Raw genomic sequence first — 27,770 nt, 5'->3', positions numbered from 1 at the left:
AAATCGTTGTAGTTGATGTGGCCAAATCTCTGATGCCAAAGCTCTTCTGTAGTCAGGTTCGCTGTTGTCAATGCTTGAATTGGTGCAGGTCTTACATCCAACTTGTACAATCTCCCTGTTTAGATTCCTGTAGCAATTGTCTTCATTCCATCTAGCAGATCTTTAATGTAGCAGTTAGATTTTAAAAATTCAACTTTCAAATCTTGATCTGTAATCATCGATACAAAAATCAAGTTCTTTGTTATACCAGGTGCATACATTACATTATAAATTTGTTTGATATTACCATTAGGTAGAATGACAAAAACTTTCCCACACCCTTTGATTTGATGACTTCTGTCATCACCTAGGTAAATCTTAGCGCCTTCGTTGATTTCTTTAAAATCTTCAAGCCAGTGCTTATTCCCTGTCATGTGTGTTAACGCTCTCGAATCTACGTACCAAATGTCTGCATCAACATTTTCATCATGATCTGCCATGAACAATCTTAAATTCTGCACCTGATCACCATTCGCGAGATGACCTGCATGCCTTTTCTACTTCTATTGTTCTTCATTATATTTCTTTTTCCTACATTCCCTAGCAATATGACCCAATTTTCTGCAATAAAAACATTTAGTTTCAGAATAGTTTTTATTCGGATGCATACCTTGGGTCTGATTTGGCCGTTTCTTTGAACTTGCTCCGCTTTGTTGTTATGGACTTCCTTTCCCTTTGTAGAAGTTCTTCTTCGCCATCAATGCGAGATCGACACTCTAGAGCTTCAGAGTCGATCTCCTCTCTTCTTCCTGCATCAATATACATGTCAGCTCTTCAAATTTCGGGATATTCTCTTTAGCATTTATCCCAGTATGAACATTTGATAATCATCAGTGACACCATTCATTGTAATGGTCACAAGATCTATATCGTCGACTGTATGACCAATATTTGCTAATTTGTTCTTCAGATCCTTGATCCTTGCTACGAATGAAGCAATTGTCTCATTCTCCTCCATCTTCAGGGACAGGATCTTACTCTTAAGAAACAGAAGACGATTTGAATTCTTGATCTCGTACGACTCCTTCAGGATTCCCCAAATATTGTTAGTTGACTTACATTCTCTGATGTACGGTATAATGCAGTCTTTCACTGGCATCTTTAACATTGTCCTTACTCTACTTTCCCATTTCTCCCAATCTCGCACTATTGCTGATCTAGCCGCGGGCTTCGGCTCATCCCCATTCACAATTGTCCAAGCACTATGCGCTTCTAGTAGAGTCTGCATCTTGAATTTCCAATTTGCATAATTGGAACCATCGAGCTTGTTATGCTCATTCATGCAAGCTTCAAAAACATTTTTATTCATCTTGGCGATTTAGAAAAAAACAAGTTGACAGGTAAAAGATGTTAAATTTACCCAGATCTGTGACAGAGACAGATCACTGTTCTTCAATGTTGTTTGATCTCACAGCACACGTGCAGATCACTATGGCTTCCTTCTTAGCCTCCAGACAACCTTTTGTTGTCAACTACAACCTTGTTCTTGGCTTACATGATAACCGCAGAAGTGCCAGTCATTTCTGCGACGTCGTCACAGCTGTACACGTCTTTCCTAGGATGAAAAAACTAGAAAATATGCACGTAGTAGATATAGTGCCCTCGTCGCAGAGGTACACTCATAACCAGCGATGATTTCTGATTCATCGTAGTTATCCGCCTCACAACTGCGATGATCTCAGTTCAAAGAACCACCCACCAGCCAGTGTATAGGTTCCTCAACCCTGACGCTCTGATACCATAATAAAAAATGGCAATGTTTTTATTAAAAAATAAAACCCACTAGTCAGCTCTACGAAAGAGAGTTTGAGCGAGGACACTCTGGTTCTGCAGAATGCTCTACATTGTTCATCCACATTACACATTAAATAGGAAACATGGTTTTAGGGAAATTAGAACAACATCCTAAGAAATAGAAACTAATTCCTATCCTGAGGTTACCTGAACCAACTCTACCTATTCTAGGATATTTTCCATTATCTTCAACAATAATAACATATATTTAAAAGTTCACGATCTCAATTATGATATCTCAGAGAAATAAATTTTCAAATTTCCAACAATTTGACTTACAATAACTAAAAAAATTTGATAACCATATGAATCAATCGATAACCATTCTTACAAGTTTCACAATTGCAAACTGTTCGATTTCTCATAATAACAAATCTTTAAAAATTCACAATCTCAATTCTAATATCTCACAGGAATAAATTTTCAAATTTCCAACAAATTGACTTAACAATAACTAAAATTCGTCGTAACTATATCAATGAATCAATCAATATAACATAAACTATTTCGGAACAATACCACTTCTTCAAAATCATAACAATTACTTCTTCAAAATCATAACAATTATTCCATAGTACTGTATCAATGATTCAATCCATAATATAAACTCCCTTGGGAACAATATCACTTCTTCAAAATCATAACAATTATTCCACAGAACAGTACTCGAATTCTGCTATCCTTGTCCAAACCCTTCTGATTTATTCAATGTAAGGAAACCTCTGTACATATGAAAGAATAATGCCGATTCACCACACCATTTGTAAGAAACTTTGAAAAACTGAAGATATTTCCTGTGTACCATTTAATTACCAAACATGTTAATCACACATCTCAAAGTCTGTCCTCTAATCATGTAATCAAATGCCTTGTTGATATCGGCAAATGAAACCTCGTGTATAATAAATTTATCCAGTTCAATCATCTGCAAACCAACAATAAACCAGGAAAGGAAGTTAGATTAAAAGCCTAATTAAGGACGGCTAGTGCTTCAGTAGGAGGAAAGGAAAGGAAATGAGCAGGCATGGCATGGTATGGTGTGAGAGAGATATTTATATCAGAAGTAAATGATAGAAGTCTTACTCTAAGCAAATACAATTCTACAAGGCCTGGCACATCGGAACGGGGCTTATAGTTTCCCAAGAAGGTTCCTTTCAACGTCCTCCCGTTCAGGAAATTCAAGGGACTCGTTGCAAAGACTGCGTCTGAATGAGGGACCCCCACTAAAACGGCTACACCCCAACCCTGAACAACAAACACATTCATAACCATGTGATCAGCATATATGCATAGTTGCTAAAACTGAGTGGTATATTTACAATTTCAGAAGAAAGGGGAGGCAGAGTAGATACGTCATGGCAGGATTCGAAGGCTTGAATCATGGCCTCGACATTCCCTGTGCACTCGATGCTGTAATCCACCCCTCCATCAGTTTTCTCGGCAATAACCTGATAAGCTCCCAGAGTTTAGTTTTAATTTAAAACATTTCTCCGAAAGCAATACAACACAAAAATGAATTGAGCTTTAACATAAATTCTGTTACACATCTATTAAACACCAACAAAGAGCAATAAATTTGAAAGAGACAAAGGTGAAACTGCAGATCCATGGTTATAGCACAAACAAATAGGATTAGAAGAAATAAGAAGATTTATATTTAGTAACACAAGGTGCACCTTCACATGCTATCATTTAATTGCTTCACTTCAATCTATCTATAGACTAGGTGGAAGACTGAAGCTCTGTGTAATGTAATAAACTAAAATAGAGAAAGCTTCTCCTCCTGATGCAATAATTCGTGCTACTAGACAAACAATATCAATTCAATTAAATAAAACAAGCATTCCGATCTGGAAAAGAGAAGTTAAAGATCATTCAACCAACCTGTTGAATAGGATTCTGGTGGTCCAGTGGGTTTATAAATTCCGTTACACCAAAGAATTTTGCTGTAAAAGGATCAACAAAAATTAGAAAGGAAAGGAAATTCTTCACTCAACATATATATACAGTGATTAACAAATGATGATGGAAATGGGCAATTTACAACCTATTCCAAATCTGTCACTGTTTAAATCGATTCCAATTATTCGAGAAGCTCCTGCAATTCTTGCCCCTTCAGCAGCCTGCGTAGTTAAGACCAGGTCAGATTTCTAACAGAAAATTAAACAGTATACTCATCATATTGATCCCAAAAAGGAAAAATTCAGAAATGAGTTTCACTTACAGCAAGCCCAACCACCCCAAGGCCAAATACTGCTACAGTTGAACCCTTCTTGGGTTTTGCTACATTCAAAGTCGCACCCATGCCTGATCCCACAACAAAATAGATTGTGAATAAAAATTTCAATCAAGGAAACAATCATGGATGATTTTATCATTAACAGTCCAGGAAACTATAACTTTAGGAATTGGATAAAACAGTATACAAGGTCAATTATATCCTTTTAATGATCTCTTTTTCACAATCATCAACAAATTACCCTCAAAAAGCCCAGAAAATGATTTACCTGTTGAAACCCCACAACTGAGAATACAGACTTTGTTAAGAGGAGCCTCTGGATTAATTTGGGCAACACAACCGACATGCACAACTGTATACTGGCTGAAAGTGGATGTGCCAAGGAAGTGGTAAATGGGTTTCCCATTGATTGAAAACCTCGACTTCCCATCATTTATCATAACTCCCCTGTCAGTATTAATTCTTAGAAGATCACACAGGTTGCTTTCGTCTGACTTGCAAGGTTTGCATTCTCCACATTCTCCAGTAAATAAGGGAAGCACACTGTCACCCTCCTTGAGGTCAGTCACCCCTTCTCCAACACTCTCAACAACTCTGTGTCAAGCAACAGACCTATAGTTAGTGACCAATGAATCACAAGAAAATTACTGTCCCTTTTCCCTTTTGAAATCCTACATGATGCCTGCTAGTATGACTAATTAATTTCTTTGAAATCCTACATGCCTGCTAGTATGACTAATTAATTTCTTTGAAATCCTGAATGCCTGCTAGTATGACTAATTAACTTTTTTGAAATCCCACACGCTTGCTAATATGACTAACTAATTTTTTTGAATACATAGAGCTCATGGGCAAGAGCAGAGTGCATACCCAGCTGCTTCATGTCCCAAAATGCAGGGAAAGAGAGGAGTTTGGCCCTGCAACCAAAGCAGTATCAGTATCAGTCATTCCATTTCACTGTTGAAAGCAATATTTGTATGTGTTATACAGTACAGTGCAGTTGGAGATGTGTAATTAATATCCTTCCTTCAAATATTCTTGATGTTTAATGATAATTATTCATAGCATATGTTTGCTTTCCAGAAACTTGATGTTTAATGATAAATATTCATAGCATACCTTTGCTTCCCAGAAATAAAGGTCTGTATGACACAAGGCAGTATAATGCACTTTGATTCTCACTTCCATTGCCTGTGGAGGAGCCACTTCCACTTCTTCAATCTTCAGAGGCTCCCCTGCACCCCATGCAACAGCAGCTGTAACAAAAGTACAAATCAAAATATATCAGATTTCAAGAAGCATAAATTGCACACATACAGTTTGCATAAATCCAGCTTAACCCTGAAAATCAATTTTGCCATGAAATGATATACATGAAATAAAAAGAATGTGGCCATGACTCCTTGCACTGAACTGAACTGAACTGAAGTAGTTACCTTTGCATTTGATAACCTGGCCTGCAGTACAGCTCGCCATTTTCCTTTCTGCCCAAACAAACAAACTTACTTTTGCCTTTAGCGTTGGTGTTGCAGGAGGCAGAGATGGATCCTTAATTTATATTATACTTCCTTTGAAATGCCTACACTCGTTCGTTCGTTTGGGGTGGGGGCTATGGTTATGCTGTCCGAAACAATACCCGTAACTATACTCTTGCTTATCTGGTTATACGTATGCTGTCCGAAACAAAACCTGTAACTATATTCTTTGTTATATGGTTATGAGTATGCTGTCCGAAACAATATCCGTAACTATACTCTTGGTTATATGGTTATGAGTATGCTGTCCGAAACAATACCCGTAACTATACTTTTGGTTATATAGTTATGGTTATGCTGTCCGAAACAATACCGGTAACAATACCGGTAACTATATTTTCTTTTGTCAATGCTCTTCGTTAGTCCATTACTGGATGCCTTATTTTGAGGTTATGTGGAATGCACCTTGAAATTGTACGTTAATAAAATTGAATTATAATTTTAATATATTTCTTTAAAAAAGAAATGTGGTTAAATTTGTTCACTTTTTCATTTGGAAAACATAACAATATATTTGAAACCAAATATTCTCTAAATAACAATTCTATTAACTAAAAATATCCAATTAATAATATGTAAAATCCAAAAAAAAAAATCAATTATGGATTTTTCGAAAATAAATTCCCCTTACTTTAACAAATTAAAGTATTAGCATAAAATAAATTATAAATAAGATGGCTTTTAAATTTAAAAACCATCTAGCCCATGGAGTAGCTTGATTGGCGATTGCCAGTTAAGTCCCCCGAGGTTTTGAGTTCAAACTCCATGTGTTCACCAACCAAAAGGAAATAGAAACCATCTAGGTGGGAATATTTTACATTTTTTAATTTTTATTTTTATTTTCCTAACTAAGGTTGCAATTGGCTCACACCATCAACCTCTATCCATGAAATTTGAACTTGAGACTTGATGGAGACTAAACTTCACATAAACAAACCGATCTTACATCTCATTGATCTTTCACTTTTCACTTAGTTTCCAGGTAAAAAAATGTCGAATTTCTTTCACTCACTACTAAGAACAATAGGGTAAGCCATGTGGAGACTGTTGAGCACACACTTATATTGAGAGGGGTAGAAGGGGTGGTGAATCAATATAAGACATATTTTACATATGTAAACATTCATGAACCATAAGAAGACAATCACATATGAGATTTGTCAACTACATAACATGGCACACAAGATTTATGTGGAAACCATTTCGGGAGAAAACTAAAGAACCCCTTTTTATAATTCTTTGTAGGAACTGTTAGAAACCAGGACAATATTGAGACGAGGGGGGTGAATCAATATTGGGAGAATTTTAAAACTTTTTTTTTCATAAAGTAAAGAATACTAAAACACTAACAATCTCTTTAACAACAATTCAAGTGAGCATCAACACAAGAAGCATATATGCAACACATAACGATTTCAATGTTTTCTTCAATTGCTTTTACAAAAGGCAAGCTTCAACTTTCTTTTACATTGTTCACTAGCACCCACCAGAAGGAAGCTACTACTCCCTTATTTATTAGCATTTACTAAAAGGAGCACCAACCCCTGACTTGTTTTGTTATCACACACTAGTAGGAAGCACATACTCCCTCTTTGTATACATATGATTAACTTACAAGAAGCACTCACCTATGGAGGCACCAAACCCTAAGCTATTCTTCAAACACCTACTCAGATAGAAGCATCTATGATCTAGATTGGATCATTATATTGTTTTTCAACCATCTCAATGCTTTTAGAGTGGAAAAGGTGGATGAATAAACTCTTAAGACCATTTTTGCTGGCGGGACCATGTTTGACAAATTGGGGTCAGAAACCTTCCGGGAGTGTTTTGAGGCATCAAATGATGTTTTTTAGGTGTAAAAATTTGCCACGTTAACATTGCACCAATTTTTCCTTATCTACACACAAAGACCTTTCGAATGGCGCAAGAATCACGTTAATCAGATTCTGTCTACGAAAGTTATGCTACTCAGAAGTTGATCTTCCTATTTTTACCACCATAATTCGAGAGCATGTCATGCCAGCCCCCATTATTCATGTAAAAGGGGCTAGCCATGTGATTATGTTGTAGAAGATCAAATTCAAATATTAGAGTTGGAATTTTATCATAAAATTTTCCAGTTACAAAAATATTGATCTAGCTCTAGTAATGGGGGACTTGTCTCTCATTATTACTTGGATGAAGAATTTATCACAAATTCAAAACATTAATCGCATGGCTCTACCACAACTAGTTAAAGACATCTCATCGACCTTCTTGTTATAGATGTTTTTGTGCCTCAACTCCAAGCATGAAATGTCCATAAACCAAGGGCTCCTAAGTCCCTAAAAGTGTTGTTCTAACCCCTAAAGGAACAAGGTCAACAGATTACAGCTTCTCCCAGAAGTTCTCCACCAGAAACTGCGCAGAATAAGTCAAAACAGGATCATTTCAGCTGCTCCAATGGCTAGGTGCGTTGCATTGCACCTAAATACACTGTGAGGGTGCATTTCATTTCAAAAGTCCCTTCTGTGGGGTGCGATGGGCGAGAAATGACAAATGGCAGTGTCATTCCGCGAGGTGGAGAGACAATGGAAGCTTCTAGAATCTTCTCCTATGACACTTGCCTCACTGAATTCGACCAAGGATGAGTAAGAGGCCTTCAGTCTCCAAGTGGAAGCAAGAACTGACAGAGGGAAGACACTAATCAAATCACAAGCTGACTCATCCTCCTTACACATATCTATATATGGATCCCTCATCTCAGAGATCCAAGGGCTGGAATTTTGCATCTTGTAAGGAATTGCTGTTGGCTTTTGAGACAAACATCAGAGTGTTGGGTGATCTATGTTTTGTTGGAGGTGAATAGGGGCTTCTTTGTTGGGAGGTTGATGCTGGGTCAGGAACCACCGGTTGTAACTCCTCCTGGATCTTTTCTTGTTTATCAATAAAAACTATTTGAGTTTTTCCTCCATGCTTTTGTATCATTGATGCTTGTTACATTTGTATGGTTAATTTAAATCTGATCCTAAGTTGTTTATGAATATAGATCCATGTCTTTGTATAGTGTTCTTCTTCTGTGATCTTACAGGTACTTTGTGAAGCTGGGCAAGTAAGGGAGCAAGTAGTTGGAGACTCTCAAAGAAGAGAGGGATTGGATCAAAGGATTAGCACAAGACACAGGTTGGTTCTTTCTATTCCTCTCTATCTATAGTTCATAAAGGAAATACAAAAGTAGTTTTTCTCTGTTTGTTTCTAAGGCAGCTGTCACACCTTAGTGGGATAGAGCAGTTCTAAATAGAAACTTTTCCCTGTAACAAAATGGCGACTCCGCTGGGGATGTCTAATTAGTTTGTTTGTGTATCATTCTTTGTTGTTTATTTCATAAACTTACAAGTAGCATTCGAACTGCATTTGCCATAACAAATGCAAAGTAGGCAGCTGCTGCTTCAATCCATTCATTGGATCTGTTTATGATTTGAATAACTGATTCACAAACCATTTGATTTCCCTTGTGATAGCTCTTAGACCCTCCTTAGATCTACCCCTGATTGTGCATTACTGATTGCTTTTACTCGGCCAAAAACCAAAGACTGAACTGCAAACTGTGACCCAGAACCCGGACAGATTCTCGTTTCTCGCCCAGCGCAAGTACTGTTAAGAGATCCTGAATTTCAGCGCACTTCCTGAAAGGGCAACCTGCGCTGCATTTCAGATTCTCTGTGTTACAAGTGCGTTGATCAGACTAGCCCTGTGCAGCTGTAGTTCTTGTGTTTCATTCTTTCCAGTTCTATCTCTGAATTTTGCTGCCCGTGATCAGTATATGTCTGTTTAAAACCCCTTTTCCTTGCTGTTATTCCGCCTCCTTTGTACAAAAGAACTGTAGATGTTTTTGTGTGTTTGTTGAGTCGTTTACAGTTTTCCATTGCAAAAGTAGAATAGTCGTACTATCGTCCTTTGATTTGGATCTGTCGCAAGTGTCGATTTCGATCATAGGAGAAAGTTTGATTGCTGTTGATGGTCGATTATACTGTTACTATTGCCTTTGGTCTGAATTTGTGATTTTCTAGTGTCAAAAACGAGTATTCATTTCAAAATCGTAAGGTGTCATAATCGTCTCTATCTTTTGATTTCGAAAAGAAGCTTGTTTGTGTTTGTCGCTTGAAAAGAAATTTAGATTTGTACATCAACTTTCTTTTTAGCATCAATACTAAGAAAGTCGAAAACAAATACATGCATGTGCATTTGCATATAGACAATCTGTTTGGCTTGATTTAGGAAAGTGCATTTACAGTGTGCTCTTTGCTCTTTGTGAAAAGATTGTGTCTTTCTTTTCCTCTAGTAGCTAGGATTTTCATTGCACAAAAGAGATAAAGGTTTGATTATCATCTTTAGATTGCATTTTAGGAATTACATCTACATCTCGTGGTGAACCCAAAAGACAAACTTCATAAGAAAGATCAACTTAAAATAAATTCAATGAATCTAACAATGCTTTGGAACTTAACGCACAACATTTAGAGGTCTAGGCTAGAGACGTATTCCGGCATCGTAAAGCCTGGTAACTGTTGTCCTCACTGATGGTTGGGTGATTCCTCCACTTTGAGACGATAAGTGCCAGTACGGACTTGTGCTCCCACGTACCGTCGAGTATATTTTGGGAGACCCCTATAGGCTTAAATTCTTTATCCTTAGGAAGCCGTGTCTGCCGCCCTATCGATCGCAATGCACTGAACACAGCATTCGGGAAGATTGACTGCCGTACCGTAAAAAGTATTCTACAGTTTTTCGATTGGTTTGGTACTCCCTCTACCTAGATCTCCAGAGTAGTCCCTTTCGTTCCTTTTCAGACTCCTTAACGGAAAAGGTCCATCTGAGCACTTGTCACTTCAGGCTCATTAAAAATCGAAGGAGACTAGAGTCATCTTTTGTTTTTTCTCGACTCTTAAAAACTGAAAAAACAAGTTGTGTCAAAGCATCTAAAATTCATTTAATTCGGAAACATACCTTCCCTTTATTTTAGTTGATCGAGTAATCCGCAATCGTGGAAGAAAGTCAATTGAAACCCCATCGTTCGCAGAGGCTTACGAGTCAACCGTCTTTGTCTCCGGAATCGAAACCAGTATGGACAAAGCGAACTCGTTTAACTGGTTCCAAATCTCCTATCAAAGTTAGAACAAGTGTTCCAACGACATCAGAGACTCCGGTTACTCCAAACATTTCTGGAATCCCTGCCTCTATAGAAGAAGTTCAACAGCCACAGAAGGACAGTGATACTGATCCTAGTTTGAGAATAAACACTTGTGTTACCGAACCAGTTCCATCTACAACCGGTTCGGAGAGTCTTACTCTTCAAACATCTGTCGCTGCCGATTTCACACCTTCTTCGGCACCAGAAATATTTTACGGACCTGACGGTCTTCCCCTTCCACCTGGTCTGATTGCAATAGAAGAAATTGTAGAAGATCCTCAAACAAGTACTCCAACGCACTTTGGAGTCGGGATCACTCTATATCCTTCTTCATCAGAAGTTAGTCTACCACCAGCGGAAGCTCCTATAGAATCGCTAGGTAATCTTTTGGATAGACTACAAATGTCTGAACAACTGTCAACATCTAGGACTGTGTCGTCTGACACAGCGACGGCAGAACTCCCTGCTATCACTCCGACAATGTTCGCCGGTATACCATTTGTCCCGACTAGCTCTCAGCCGCTAGAAGGAGCCCACTCAGGGGCTATTTCGACAGTATGGTCCGTTCCTGTTTGTTCATCCGGAATAATATCCGGAAACTCTTATGTTGAGTCTCAACAAATTGATCCATTTGGAGGTCAATTTGGGTAGTCCAGTCCCCAAGGGCAAACAATTCCCTTGAGTTCCGGATTACCACCGTATGGAGGGCAGTATACCCTTTCATTATCCCCTCTGGGAGGATATCCATACGGGAGTTCACAACAACATTCAGGTTATACTGGAATTACCTCAAGTGGTTGGGTACCTATACTACCTCAACAACCAAGAGTTGTGTATTCAATGCAACAACGCGTACCTATGTCGAATATCCCGACTACACCGGCTATTGTGACGGTGTCGCAAGTTCAAGCGCTGCCTGTTGTATGCCAACCTCAGGTTTCTCAGGTTGTAATGCAACAGCCCCTTGACCCTGCGACTCAACCACAATCACCAACTGGTGGAGCGACATAGGTTCAGATGGGTACAATTACCCCTCATCTTGGTCAAACTGTTAGTATTGGGCAACAACACATGGCTTCACAACCATGGCTGGTGCAATACCAACAACCGCAATTCCAACAAGTATACCAAGGTTCTGAGCAGCAAATCTTTGCTAACAATGGACAGCCGTACATTCAAAACGGTCAAAATCAACCATTTTACAATGGTCATGTCTACCAACCTTACCAAACATACCAGCAGCACATGCATTATGCCGGTATGCAAAGGCCAACTGCTCAGGCAATCCCATCTTACCCTAGGTATGCTTCACCTAACCTGAACCAACAATTACCCTTTGTGGCAACTTTAGAGTTACCTGATTTAAATCGATTAACGAACGATCCAATTGCTTACGCCCCTTGGTGGCCAGCGATTCCGCATAAACTTCCATAAGATATTCCTAAATTTAATGGAAATCCGGGTGAAGATCCATCGAATCACGTGATGACCTTTCATCTATGGTGTTCATCAAACACCTTAAATGATGATTCGATAAGACTTCGCCTCTTTCAGAGGACTTTAACGGGTCCGGCGGCAAAATGGTACATTGAATTGCCTAGAGCTTCGTTCGACAACTTCAGTACCTTAGCCACAACCTTTTTAACCCATTTTCAGTTACCAATAAGGTGCGAAACGGGAACAAAACTTCTTACCAACTTCAAACAGACAAATACCACTCACATATATGATCATATACATGAGTGGCAACGTCGTCGTAGGATGGTAAAAACGTACGTCCCTGATCAGCTCTTAGCTGAATGGTTTATCAAGTCATTACTGCCTTCCATCACGGAAGATGTGGCAAAGGGGGGAGTTGTAACAGAAGAGCAAGTTATCGCTCGTGCGCAATATCTGGACTTGATTTACACTCAGTCTGGCACGCTCTACGACAAAATACCTGACGCCCCTAGATCGGAATTCTCAATTCCTCCTCCTCCTAAATCAAACAATGAATCTCATGCCGACGACGGCGTGATTGGCATGACAGACACGAAATCGACAAAGGCTACATCCAAAAAGGCCCGTAAGATTTCAGGTCAAAATGCAAAAGACGAACTTCTTGCTTCGGAAGTAAATGTCGTATCGACAGATAAAGGCAAAGAAACCAAACAACCAGAGAGCAAGAAAAAAGGCAAAGGGAAGAAGAAGAAACAGGAGGAATTATCACCTGAAAAATCTTCTTCAAACCCTCCTGGAAATAGGAAACCAAAAAATCCATGCTTTATATGCGATGAGGATCATCGGACCACAGATTGTCCACACAGAGCTGAGGTTAAAAAATTCTTTAAGAATTCGAAAACCTCAGCAGTGTTAACTGATCCGTTTCCAACTCCAGGAACGAATCTGGTTGAAAGTGAAGATGCTTCCGGGTGTCAAGTGCTAATGTTGTCGGTTTCAAAACAGAAAAATGATGCTTTGATATCGACAAGGAACAAGGATTATGGGAATCCACAGCTGTCGAACAACAAGGATAAAGATCAACCAAGTAGTTCGACAACGACTTCGACAGAAGTTGTGCCACCCACCATTCCTGAATTGACGATAAAACCGCCAAAGGGAGTAGTACACAAGTCGACATTTAATCCCCGCGCTAGAGCGGCACAACATTATAACATAGTGGAAGATTTGGCCCAATCGCCATCCGCTATGTCGACTCTTGAAGTACTACAAAATTGCCCGTCCCAAAGGCAGGCTTTATTATCGGCCATTGGTTGGATTGACCCAAAGGATTCCAATATTCTATCCTTCGATCATAAAGGATACGATCCTCAATTACCAGCTCAACTAGCTTTCCTTGTTCAAGTGAAAGCCCTCAACAAAACTGTTCATCGAACGATTATTGATGAGGGGGCATCTACATGCATTATGTCGATGAGTTGCTGGAAAACTTTAGGATCTCCAACCTTGTCGCGATCTTCGACGACATTAAAAGCATTCGACGGAAGGACATAGACCCCATATGGTATCCTAAGTAACTTGAAAATTGAACTAGGAGGGAAAACGATAGAAATAGATGTTGAAGTCATCGATGGGAATCTTGATTACAACATCCTACTAGGAAGACCATGGATATATGCCATGGCAGCTGTTGTGTCGACCTATTTTAGAAAGATTGCATTTCCCTTTCAAGGATGGATTACAATCGCCGATCAACAAAACTTCCTTCCCAATGGTTCTCAAGTTATTGGAAGCATTCCTATGATCCATGGAAGCCCCCATTCGCTTCAGAATATCGGAGTAGGCCTACTAAAAGATCCTATACTAATGGGAACTTTCGCTCTTCCACCTCCAATCAATTTGGCGGAAGTAGCGTCGATAGGAACCTGCAACATGGTATCTTCTACAAAGATCTCAGAAAATGATATCGACATGGATCATGCAGTGGTTTTGCCCCCAAGCCCAACGGAAATATTATAGCAATCAATGTTCCTAGCATGGGAGGCAAACCCAAATCAACGCTCATCAAGCGTTTGGATAGATAGGTCTAGAGAATATGGTACTCCTTCAGATCCTTGGTCGCGAGTGCATGTCACCGACGAAGGAATTGTCCAATCTATGGTAATTGAAGGGACACCATGGAATGATTCCCACCATCATTCCCTTCTTCCGGATTGTGGAGAGATAATCAAGAGAACCTGTATCATCCTTCAGTCTTTGATTTTCTGTCAAATACTGTAAATACGGTGGATTCCGAGCGAAACTTGTCCAACATTGAAGAGACTATATCCATAAATATCTCGACCAAAACAGATGTTGTAGAGAATATTTATGTTGGAAAATGTTGTTCTCCTTCAGAACTGGAAATATATAACGCTTTTTTTCGCGAATTCAGAGATGTCTTTGCTTGGTCATACAGTGAAATGCCAGGCATTGACTCGAGTATCGTTGAACACGAAATTAAGATGTATCCAGATGTCAAACCAGTACGACAACGGCTAAGACAAGTGCACCCCAAAAAAGCCATTGCCATTAAGGCAGAAGTTGAAAAACTTCTCCATGCTGGTTTCATCTACCCGGTTCCTCTAACCGATTGGGTATCGAATATTGTCCTTGTTATGAAAAAACAGGGGACAATTAGAGTGTGCGTCGATTATAGGGATGTAAATCAAGCTTGTCCAAAAGACAACTACCCTACACCCTTCATTGACCAGATAATTGATGAATGCGCTGGATGCGAAATATTTTCATTCATGGATGGATTCTCCGGGTATAATCAAATAAATATCCGCCCACAGGACCAGTCAAAGACTGCATTTATTTGTCCGTGGGGCACATTCGCATATCGAAAATTACCCTTTGGTTTAAAGAACGCAGGGGCGACGTTTCAGAGGGCAATGAATTATGCCTTCCATGACATCAAAAACATTGTTCAACCGTACCTCGACAACCTTCCCGCTCATTCGCGAAAGCGGACTGATCATCCGCAACATTTAAGAGCGATATTTCTACGTTGCCGACACTACAAGATACGACTCAATCCGCACAAATGTGTATTTTGCGTCAGTTCCGGTCGTTTACTTGGCTTTGTAGTCTCCAAGGATGGGATTCGTCTCGACCCATGTAAGGTCCAAGCAATCATAAATTTGCCTCCACCTTCGAATTTGCTTCAGATTCAGAAACTCCAAGGGAAAGCGAACTTTCTGAGGAGGTTCATTCCAAATTACGCCGAACTTGCTAAAGGTTATACACGTCTTTTGAAAAAAGAGGTACCCTTTGTCTGGGATCAGGTTGCGCAAGCTTCCTTTGATGCTTTAAAAGATTCCCTAATGAAAGCATCATTAATGTACGCCCCTGATTATCAAAGGGATTTTAACCTGTATCTGGCTGCAGCAGATACGACCATCGCAATGGTTTTAGTTCAAGAAGTCGATGGAATTGAGCATCCTATATATTATTTAAGTAAAAACTTAAATGATACAGAAAGAAAATATTCTTACATTGAAAAGCTAGCGCTTGCAGCTGTTCAAGCGATACAGAGATTTCGACACTATGTCCTCTTTCGGAAAACTACCATTCTGTCAGATTGCAACCCCATGACTTATATATTGTCGCGACAGTTGCTGGGGGGCAAATACTCAAAATGGATAGCAATCCTACAAGAGTTTGATCTGGAATTTGTAAAATCCAAGTCAAAGAAAGCTCTAGTTTTCGCAAAATTATTGTGCGATCTCCCATCGTCGTCCAACGATGACACATCCGAAGAAACAATCGTGGACGAAAATTTGTTTCTGATATCTACAAGCAATGAGTGGTATGGGGATATAATCATTTATCTCCAAACCCAAAAATATAGGCCAAACACCTCCCACTCTGAACAAAAACGTATTCGATACCAAGCAAAAGACTACATGATCGTCGGTGATACACTTTACCGTCGTGGTATCGATATAGTTCTGAGAAGGTGCCTCACCCATGAGGAGGCCGAAAAAGTCCTGAATGATTATCATTCAGGCGCGTGTGGGGGGCATCAATTTGGAAATGCTACAGCACAAAAATTTTTACGAGCAGGATACTTCTGGCCAACAATGTTCAAAGATTGCATAACCACAGTCAGAAGTTGCCATGCTTGTCAAATTTTTGATAGCAAAACCAGAAGACCACCCGCACCTCTGCAACCAATAGTTGTTGTTGGGCCATTCGCCAAATGGGGCATCGATTTCATGACATGTAACCCCACCTCGACCGAGGGGCATGGGTATATCATAGTCGCAGTTGACTATTTTACCAAATGGGCCGAGGCGATGCCTACATTAGATAATACTGGTGAAACAACTACCCTCTTCTTTTTCAATCATGTAGTCGCTAGATTCGGCATACCACAAGCTATGGTCACAGATCATGGATCGCATTTTCACAATCACATGATGGTCGAATTAGCTGCCAAACTAGGGTTGTCTCACGACAACTCTACTCCATATTATCCGCAAGCCAATGGACAAGTTGAAGCAATCAACAAGGTCCTGAAACACATGCTGCAAAGGATGATCGGAGTTCACAAAAGAAGATGGCACCTAATCCTGTACTCAGCTTTGTGCGTTTACTGAACATCGGTAAGGAATGCAACTGGGTTCACACCCTTCCAACTGGTATATGGCCTGGAAGCAGTCTTACCAATCCAGTGTGAAATCTCGTCTCTCAAACTCGCAATTGATCTCCTCCCCGGAACTTCAGAAGAAGAGGCTCGTTTCTTGGAATTAATCCAATTGGATGAAACCCGTCATGGCGCCGCTTTGGCTAATGAAACCCATAAGAAACGAGTCAAGACGCAGTTCGACAAAAATGTCAAACCCCGTGTCTTCTCAAAAGGTGACTTGGTCTTGCTTTATGACCAAGAATCCGATAAATTGGGAGTAGGTAAGTTTAAGTCTTTATGGATGGGCCCCTATGTTGTTAAACGGGTGTTAGCAAAAGGAGCCTACGAGTTAATGGATTATGACGGAATTCCACTGGCGCAACCTCGTAATGGGTTGCACCTCAAGCATTACTATGCGTAATGGTAACCAGTATGCTTTTGTTATGTTTTTGTTTTCGCTAAAGTGTTTATTTTGGTCAAGTAATCCACTTTTTACATTTATTGCAGATGACAAACCTATTGGAGTCATGTGTTGGACATGCAGACGGAGCGAGTCGTAGTTCGCGGAACCTGTCCTCCGCAGCCTGGGCCATTTTTTATCCAAGCGGCGAGTTAGTAAGTTTCAGAGGTGTATGTATTGGTCGATCAACGAATAACATCGCTGAGTATAGCGCGTTGATAGAACTTCTCTCTGACGCCATCACTCATGGTATACGCCGACTAATTGTCAGGCTAGACTCACAACTCGTAATACTACAACTCAATGGTATATATTCCGTTTGAAACCCAGCTATTTATCGCATGTTCCTAAGGGTTAAGATTTTGGAAAGACAATTTGATCTTATTCAATATCAACATATTTCTAGAAACTTAAACACATTAACTGACTCATTAGCAAACTATGTGTTAGATAGACATTTGCAACATTTATAAAAAGAAACACATCATCAATGTTTTGCATGTGGATCATGTAGCTCAACCAAAATAAAACTCCGAAAATCAAAAATATATATAACTGTTTATGGTTTACACATAATGTTCTGTAACCAAGACAAAATCAGTCAAACGACCCAAAAACTCAAAATGCTAGGGGGCACCCTAGTCTAATGATGCTCGTGATAGCAAGTCACAGCCTGTGCGATCATGCGTAAGAGATGAGTCCATCGTCTGGGCACACCAGTAGTATGCCGCTATAACCGCAAAGGTAGCTCGTCGGTCCTCACATCTGGAATACTGAGAGTGAGGCCCTCAACCTGCTCCTGTAATGCTGTGAGAGTCTCGGCCACATCAAGGTCACGAAGAATAGCCCTTCCGATGGCCTCTCCTGCTGGGGTAGCAACTGGTACTCTCAGGCGAACTACTGGACGAATGGGACCAACATCTGCATGTACACATGAGTTTGATTAAAGTCTTGATAGAATAAAGCACAAGGAAATTATAAACAAAAAACGATAAACAGGAATATGGTCAAAGATTTTACCAATGGCGCCCCACTGTTTGCCATCCGGCAGTACTAAATCTGGATCACCCCAGAAGTCCATGCCAGCATATGGATACTCAGAATAAACCATCTCCTGACGATCAAACCACCTGAAGAAGGTATCAGAAAATGAAATCTGAGACTAGCCAGCATGCCTAGACATGTGGTCAACCCATCTCTGCATACGTGGTTCAGTAGGAGAAGGTAAATCGAGTGCAATATACTGCGGCTGCATCAGTGGTATCTTCTCCAAGGCAAAGGCGGTCAAAATAGAACCATACCCAAAGTTCTTCAACCTCCCGCTCTTTATCTTGGTCAACTATTCTTTCATCACAAGAAGTACTGCGTCGCACCAGTTGAACACCTTCGGTTGGAGGCATTCCAAGGCATGCTGCATATAAGATCGGTTGGCTACATGAAGAGCCGCACCACCGGCCATCCTACCAAAAGTAAACAGAATAGTCCTGAGGGACCTGTCAGTGACATCACGAATGATGATCTTGCCGTCTTTACTCGGCTGAGATCCTTCTCTGCAGTACCGGCAAACATAATCTCTCACAGAGTCGCCTCCTCGGGCCGAACCTGACAAAGAGATGGGGGCACCCCGCCTCGACAAGCCAGTCAAGAAGTAGATGTCTACTACAGTCAAGGGGATGGATTTTCCCCTGATCTGGAAAACCTGATTGGTAGGATCCCAAGCATCGAGCAAATACTACAGTAAGTTGATCTGCTGTCTCATCCTAGAAATGTGAAAGAACTTCAGCAAGCCATAATTCCGCAGCGTGTTCACTGTAACTGGATCATGTAGAGCAAGCATGTCCTCTTCTTCATGCTCACGTTCTCGCCATGTAATGGTCATCTTACTCCAAAGGTCTCTGAAAAACAAACAAGAGAGGAGTTAGGTCCTGATTTTGATGAGAAACAGGCAAAAAATTCCATAAAAATTGTGCATCAAATTCCCTTTTTGCGCCCAACGCACCTGTAGCAGTGTTCTAGGTGCGTTGAATGTCAGATAGCCTTTAGACAGGCCAACATTCAACATAGGTTTCGATACACTGAGGGTGCGTTGATGGCAGAATGAGTTCCTTAAACCCCAGGGACTCAGAAAAGCTAGGAATCAAGCTCAAAATGCAAAATGGAAACCATGAAATGAAAGAGCTCAGGTTTAGCTCCTACCTGGTCCAGACGGCGCCGAGAATCGTCCACAGAATCTCCCGAAATCAGCTGATGAAAATCGAGGGGGAAAAGCACCTCCAAAGCTCCAACAAACCAAGTTCAAATGAAATGGTAAAATGAGAGGTAAAAAACACTTTTTCATTACTTTTACGTAGTTCAAAGTAAAATATTAGTGTTTTAACTCGTTTTCAAGCAAATATTGTTCATTTCTGACTAGTTTGATGAAGTAGTTGAAAATACAGTACGATCTTTGAAAGGACAAAGCTATTTATGGTAAGATCAAAACAAGACCATCTAATCGAGCAGTGTTACCGCAAGGTTCAAGCTCGTTAAAAAATAAACCCGCATCGAGCAGTTTTAGCACATAGTTCAAGCTCGTTAAAAAATAAACATAAGACATGAGCAAATGTTTCCACCCGCGTTTAAGCTCGTTAAAAAATGAACTATTCCCCAGTAAATAACCACCGTGAATGTAGTACTTCAGCCATTAAAGCCTTGGTCGTGTTTGCACCGTCACCTCCACTTTTTCATTGGCCGATCATTCACCTCCATTTGATTGTTTACCCATTTTGAGGAACAGCTGCGAAAAGTGATTTCATTAGCCATCCTTGTGACACTGCCGTGATTGGAAAATTCCAAACCTTACCTGGAATCAGCTGCTACCCGTTTTATCACTCATTCGTCAAAAGACGAGTCTCCTTTAAGCTCTTTTCAACTGACTCGTAAAATATGAAAAGATTGCCGAGTCCTTGGCCTTCCAGCTCGTTAAAGGGACAGGAAGTGCTATCCATCATCTAGATTTTAATCTTTTTGGACCTGAGGGATTATTGCACAAAAAGATCGAGCGCTTTTTTTGTTCGGCTCGTTAAAACTATCGAAAATTCATCCCTTCTGTATTGTTTTATACTTTTTCGGACTTAAGGGATTAGATGACGAAAAAGGAATTTTGGAGTTACCTTTACGTTCCTTTTCAGACTCTCTAAAATTGAAAAGGACCGAGTTATCTTTGTCGTTAAACTCGTTAAAAAGATTAATAGCGACAAACTTGTCTTTAGACGAGAACGAGTTTCACTATCGCTAGGCTCGTTAAAACATAGCGATGGGTTTGCCCGAACGGAAAATTATAGATCAAGCATATGTTATCCTCCTCAAGCTTGACAAAAATAAAGAGGTACTGGTCAGCAATGACTGGGGAAAATTGGGAAGAAAACTCAAAGAATCTTTATTGGTAGCAAGTCGCTCTTGAACATGACACTTCCACTCCGTGTCCGAGTCGGGTTGGGTTGTTTCATTCACCGGTCACATCGCCATGGTCACGCCATACCATCCACATTTGGGGTTAATGCTACCAATCCATCACATCAGTGTCGCCGATATGTTCAAGAGAAGTCATCCAGAGAAGTCACCTGTGTCCCACCCACTACCATACATTATACTCCATTCTTTCATGACCGCCACCCTGAACATTATATCATCAGATCGTTTTCACCTCCATCAAAATCATTTGCTCCGTTCCATGTCATTGATGTGGGATTCATTAAGGCCCTCCTGTGACGGATCACTTCTTGTCGACATCAGCTCATTATCCAAGAAGTTGATCTAGGAACACCCCATTCAGTACTTTGAAGCTTGCATGCCTCAATGGCAAGTTTCTCACTTCCAGCGACAGGTTTACATCAATGACCTTCGACCGAAAGAATTTGCGTGGTGTTCGACGCCAAGTCCTTTATTCACACCACGTGGATTGTACTGCAGTACCTTGAGGATCATTATCATTATTGGTGATTCCTCTCGCGCTTGTTAACAGTTTACATCATTGACTGGTAATCAAGCGATGTCTTTCCATGTTCGACTTCAAAACATTTCTCACATGGATCGACTTGTACTTCGAGTAAAGATCGGACGAGATTGAAGACCCCGGATCTAGTTTCATCCATCCGGGCTGCGATATATATTCAGGGAAATAAAGACATCAAATGTACAACATTGCAGCACAGATAATCATCCTACCAAAAGGATGATGGCTCTATCAGAATCATCAGTCTACACTCAGACGATTGTCTGTCCTATGTACATGAAAATGAATTTATAAAGCTGAGCATGGGAATGCCCGCCTCAGCTAGATCATGAAAACAATATGAAGATAATGTATTGTATTGTATCTTATTACAGGTCTCCTCCCAGCGTTGAAAGAACTTCGGATCCTCATAATAAAGCATTTCACCCGACACCAAAAGGTTAACGGCCTCATACTTTAGGGGGCAACTGTTATAGACATTTTTGTGCCTCAACTCCAAGCATGAAATGTCCATAAACCAAGGGCTCCTAAGTCCCTAAAAGTGTTGTTCTAACCCTTAAAGGAACAAGGTCAACATATTACAGCTTCTCCCAGAAGTTCTCCACCAGAAACTGCTCAGAATAAGTCAAAACAGGATCATTTCAGCTGCTCCACTAGCTAGGTGCGTTGCATTGCACCTAAATACACTGTGAGGGTGCGTTGCATTTCAAAAGTCCCTTCTGTGGGGTGCGATGGGCGATAAATGACAAATGGTAGTATCATTCCGCGAGGTGGAGAGACATTGGAAGCTTCCAGAATCTTCTCCTATGACACTTGCCTCACTGAATTCGACCAAGGATGAGTGAGAGGCCTTCAGTCTCCAAGTGGAAGCAAGAACTGACAGAGAGAAGACACTAATCAAATCACAAGCTGATTCATCCTCCTTACACATATCTATATATGGATCCCTCATCTCAGAGATCCAGGGGCTGGAATTTTGCATCTTGTAAGGAATTGCTGTTGGTTTTTGAGACAAACATCAGAGTGTTGGGTGATCTATGCTTTGTTGGAGGTGAAGAGGGGCTTCTTTGCTGGGAGGTTGATGCTGGGTCAGGAACCACCGGTTGTAACTCCTCCTGGATCTTTTCTTGTTTATCAATAAAAACTATTTGAGTTTTTCCTCCATGCTTTTGTATGATTGATGCTTGTTACATTTCTATGGTTAACTTAAATCTGATCCTAAGTTGTTTATGAATATAGATCCATGTCTTTGTATAGTGTTCTTCTTCTGTGATATTACAGGTACTTTGTGAAGCTGGGCAAGTAAGGGAGCAGGCAGCTGGAGACTGTCAAAGAAGAAAGGGATTGGATCAAAGGATTAGCGCAAGACACAGGTTGGTTCTTTCTATTCCTCTCTATCTATAGTTCATAAAGGAAATACAAAAGTAGTTTTTCTCTGTTTGTTTCTAAGGCAGCTGTCACACCTTAGTGGGATAGAGCAGTTCTAAATAGACACTTTTCCCTGTAACACTTCTTATAAGTAAATTCATGTGATGTTAATAAAGAGCTTAATATGAGGGTGGATGCTTTATCTAAGGAGGGTTTGGGAGGTGGAAAATATCATTTGATTTATCATGAGGGATTTGTCATTTCAATGGCTAGATTATTTCATTTTGGGAGGGCAATGTATTTTCTATGAAAATGTTATATATATATATATATATATATATATATATTTTCAAACTTTTAAAAATAAATATAAAAAATTCCTATTAATAAAATTGAATTGTAATTTTAACAATTTTTTTCATTAAAAGAGAAATGCGATTAAATTTTTCCACTTTCTCATTTCTCCCCAGAGCTTGCTTTTTATATAAATGTGGAAAACATAACAATATCTAAAAGAATATATTCTCTAAATAGAAATTCTAATAACTAAGACTAGTAAATTAATAATAAATACAATACACAAAAATAATAATTTTCAATTATGGAGTTTTAGAAAATAAACTCCCCTTAACTTAAGAAATTAAAGTATTGTCATAAAATAAATGAAAAATATGATGAATTCTAAATTTAGAAACCATCTGGATGGGAATTTTTTAAATTTTTATGGTTACATTTGGCTCCCACCATCAACTTCTCTCCATGAAAATTGAAATTGAGATTTGATGGAGACTAAGCTTCACATAAACCAACCAATCTACATCTCATTGATTTTTCACTTTTTACCTAATTTAAAAGTAACATAATGTCATATTTCTTTCCCTCACTCTTAAGAACAATGCTATATGGAGATTGTTGACCACACTTATACTGAGAGGGTCAAAAGGTGTGATGAATCAATACAAGACATTTTTTACATATTTAAACAGTGATGAAGCATAAGAATACAATCACATATGAGATTTGTTAGTTGTACAACATGGAAGACAAGATTTATGTTGAAACTATTTCGGGAGAAAACCACAAAATTACTTTTTATAATTCTTTGTATGCACTTTTAGAAACCAAGACAATATTGAGAAGTGGGGGGGAGGATCAGTATTGTGAGAATTTTTAAAACTTTCTTTCACAAACCAAAGTATAGTAAAACACCAACAATCTCTTTAACAACAATTCAAGTAAGCATCCACACAATAAGAATATATGTGTCACTTAAAGACTTTGACCTTTTCTCCAATTTCTTTTATAAAAGGCAAGCTTCAACTTGCTTTTACATTGTTCACTAGCACCCACTCGAAGGAATATACTACTCCCTAATTTATTAGCACATACTAAAAGGAGCAAAAACCCCTTATTTTTTTTGCTAGCACCTACTAGCAGGAAGCACACACTCCCTCTTTGTAGACATGTGATCATCTTACAAGAAGCATCCACTCTTTGATTTTGCAAGCACCCCCCTGTGGAGGCACCCACCCCCAAGTTATTCTTTAGAAACCTGCTCAGATAGAAACATCTATGATCCATATTGGATCATTATATTGTTTGTCATAAATATTGAATCTTTCAGTGTGGAAATGGTGGAGGAATTATCTCTCAAGGCCATTTTTACCAGTGGGACCCAGTTTGGAAAAATGGCATCTGAAACTTTTCGAGAGCATTTTGAGGCGTCAAACGATGTTTTTTGGGGGTAATACTTTGTTGGGCCAGTGCTACAACAATTTTCCCTATTCTAGACAAAGATACCTTATCAATGGCACAAAAATCGCATCAACTGGAGTCTATATGCAAAATTTATGCCACTCAAAAGTTGACCTTCCTGTTTTTACCACCAAAATTCGAGAGGATGCCATGTCAAGCTCATTATTCATGTAAAATAGGTTATCCACATTATTTCATAGTAGAATAACCTAGAAGACTCTATATTGTAACTCTGGTTAAGAGTTGAGGTAGTCAAACCTAACCACTAGTAGACTATTGGGTTGTGTTATAACTGGGCAACTACGAGGAAAAGGGGTTCCATTCTTTCGAGTGCATTGGTTCCTTAGCTGAGAAATTATAACCAAGAGGGATAGGAGGTAGAGCACACACAAATTATTTGTGCACTGGAGTAGCCCACGGGCCATAAGCCATATTTCTTTGTACTTTTACTTCTTTTAGAGGATTGGATTTCTTGAATTTTTTTACTGAATTTTGGTGAAAATTTTCCTGTTTGGGCGAAATTTTGGCCTTGGTAGATAACACCATTGTAAAATTTTGGTCATCTTAAATTTTAATGAGAATTTTCATCAAATATAAAGTATAATTCTCAATTTTAAATATTTAGGTTTTAATTAAATATAGGAATTCTCACTTTTAATATAGTTTTTTTAATAAATTTAGGATACTTTTGCAATTCCATGGTTATCTAAGTGTTCCTTATTCCCTATCACTCTAAACATTCTATATGGAGGTGGTTTGAGTGCCCCTTATACAAAATTATTTTATTGATTTCTTTCTTTTATAGTTTTTTTTGCAAGATGTAGAAATTCCTTGTAGATTCAAATTTACTCTACTCATCAACAAAACAATAAACAATCAATGAAATCGCGAAGCATATAAGAGAAAAAATTCAATCACACATAACACAATAATATTTTGGTGAAAGCCACAGCTAAAAACCCCTGCCATCTGTATATTGCATTAATAAGAAAATATGAGAATATTACAATGCTTTGCTCAAGCCCGAGCAATCTCTACACTATCTCTATCTATATCACTGCTTCCTGGATAAGCTAAAACCAATACTTAGCCAAATTCTTGCTTGCCCAAGTCCCTATTTCCTTTTCCTCACAACCTCCATGGGAAAACTTTTGCTTCCTATTGCTTGGTCTCAACAACTCGTGCTCACCAAAACAATGAATAAACTTGTACCTTTATTCCTCCTTTTTAAAGTCAATTTGAATGGTTAAAATTAGTGAGTTTCTAATTAGCAGTGGTGGTCCCTACTTTCCAGCTAATACTGGTGGCCGCAACAAAATAAAACTCGTATATGGTTATGCTTATGTTATCCGAAACAATACTCGTAACTATACTCTTTGTCCCTAAGCAGAGGAGACCCGAGGCCCATAACTATTTTACACTTCCTCTGCCAACGGGGTGGGTCTTAAAAGTCCACTTTGATGCAGCTTCCAATTCCATGGGAGCATCCTTGAAACGATGCACGCAGTCTAATGCATGGAGCTTCTTCTTTTTTCTGTGGGTTCTAGCGAGTCAAATGCATGTTTTTACTGGGGTGCTAGCGATTCAAATGCCTGCTTTTACTGGGTTCTAGCGATTCAAATGTTTTGTAATTGTGAACACTGTGTATGTTTTTACTGTGTTCTAGCGAGTCAAATTTTTTGTAATTGTGAAAGTTATAGTCTAATGAGATCACAATTTTGCATTGAAAATTATTGAAATTTTGGTAAGATTTTGAGAAAATATGGCAGAAAAGTTTGGAAACCTATGTTAGTTTTGGGGGCCTGAGGGGCAGAAAATTAATGGGAGGTGCATCTACCACTATTGCTAGGAGGTTTAAAAATCTTCTCAATAAATTTCTCAATGCTTGGGGGAGTTACGAGTGACAGTAAGTGCCACATCTACTGCTGGAATATTACAAGGAAAAAAGAAAAGAAGATTGAGGAAATTCTGGGATTTAAAGCTATCAAAAACTAGAAAGAGTTCAACTACTTAGGGATCCCAATCTTTTTGGGATGAGAAGCATCAAATGCCTGGCAAAAAGTGCAAGAGAAAATGAAATCTAAAATATTAGAGTAGGGTAGAATGTGGTTCAATAATGCGGGCAGAGAAATTTTGGTAAAGTCAATCCTTTTAGCTATCCCTTTATCAGTTCACATATCTACAAGCTCCCAAAAGTGTGCTTCACCAAAGGGGCATGTTCATCAAGAAATTCCTGTAGGAATGGGGAAAAATGGAAACTAAGAAATATCACTTAGTAAATTGGAAAATTGTTATAGCTCCAAAGCAGCATGGTGAACTCGGGATCAGGGACCCAGGATTGGAAAATATTGCTATAGGAGAAAAACTTTACTAGAGCTCTGTCATAAAGCAGAGCCAGTGGTGGTCTCAAGTTACTAGGTCCAAGTACCTATCTCCTTCAAACGACTGAGCTGGGTAATTGGCCTCTAGATGGAGTTATCCCATTTGGCAGTTGATCAATTCCTCCAGGGACCTCATCACAAAATATTTAAGCAATATCCCTCGAAATGGGGCCACTATCAATATATTTATTGATTCAATTCTCGACCTTCAATCCTTGGATTCTGATCAATCTTTGGAGGACCTTCGCCTTTTTTGGAAAGCATAGGGGTGGTATTGCTGGACCAGATTGTGGAGTTGGGCCAGCAAGGTGTGGAAACATTGGATGATGGATAACATCCCAGAGGATGTTTTCCCTCAACGCGAAAGGCTTCTGAGGTTGTTGATTGGTCGGGCCCCCATTGCACAAAATGTGGAATACAGTTAGGTTTGGAAGAGCACCAGCTACTCAGTGAAGCATGGTTATTTGCACATGCTTGCTGACACCCATTTACCTCCAAAAAATGCAGTTTGGGGAAAAATATAGGAAACAAATTCCATTCCAAAAATCAATTTCTTCTGTTGTCTACTCACCCATAAAAAAATTCTTACTGTTGTTCACCTTAGGAAGTGAGGGCAGAAGAGTCCATCAACTCCATTAAATATAAATTTTGAAACAATAGCAAGATCAAAACAGTAAGCTCAAGAGGGGTGTTTGGAGGCCTTTTCACAATGTGGAATTCGACAGGCCTACATCTGGTATGTACTCTAAAAACTACACATTTGATAGCTACTATTTTTAATAAAATTGATAAACATCAACTGATCCAGGAGGATCCATTGATTCAATTACATAGGTGTTCAAGTACTCAGTGTCGTCATCGCTTAAGTTTAGTTTCGATAGTGTGGTTATGATAAGGTTTTTCAGGTAATGTTCATA

The 27,770-nt window shown here is 39.3% G+C and overlaps 1 protein-coding gene across 1 annotated transcript; it reads right to left on the bottom strand.

The window, feature by feature from the left end:
• Window positions 1–2,434: 2,434 nt before the first annotated feature.
• LOC149140322 (alcohol dehydrogenase 3-like) lies at window positions 2,435–5,836 on the bottom strand. The gene is made up of 10 exons (XM_089453338.1): window positions 5,509–5,836; window positions 5,192–5,328; window positions 4,943–4,989; window positions 4,341–4,666; window positions 4,058–4,140; window positions 3,881–3,956; window positions 3,718–3,779; window positions 3,186–3,281; window positions 2,917–3,078; window positions 2,435–2,758 (listed from the first exon to the last, which is right to left on the bottom strand). Exons 1-10 carry the CDS (start codon window positions 5,546–5,548, stop codon window positions 2,639–2,641), a joined length of 1,149 nt encoding a protein of 382 aa, XP_089309464.1. The 5' UTR covers window positions 5,549–5,836; the 3' UTR covers window positions 2,435–2,638.
• Window positions 5,837–27,770: the final 21,934 nt, after the last annotated feature.

Source organism: Pinus tabuliformis, chromosome X, assembly GCF_031772625.1.
Source record: "Pinus tabuliformis cultivar Carrire ecotype Pingquan chromosome X, CPIR1, whole genome shotgun sequence".
Lineage (NCBI taxonomy): Eukaryota > Viridiplantae > Streptophyta > Pinopsida > Pinales > Pinaceae > Pinus > Pinus tabuliformis.
The sequence above is the reverse complement of the archived record's forward strand: the minus strand, read 5'-3'. Positions and strand labels throughout refer to the sequence as shown.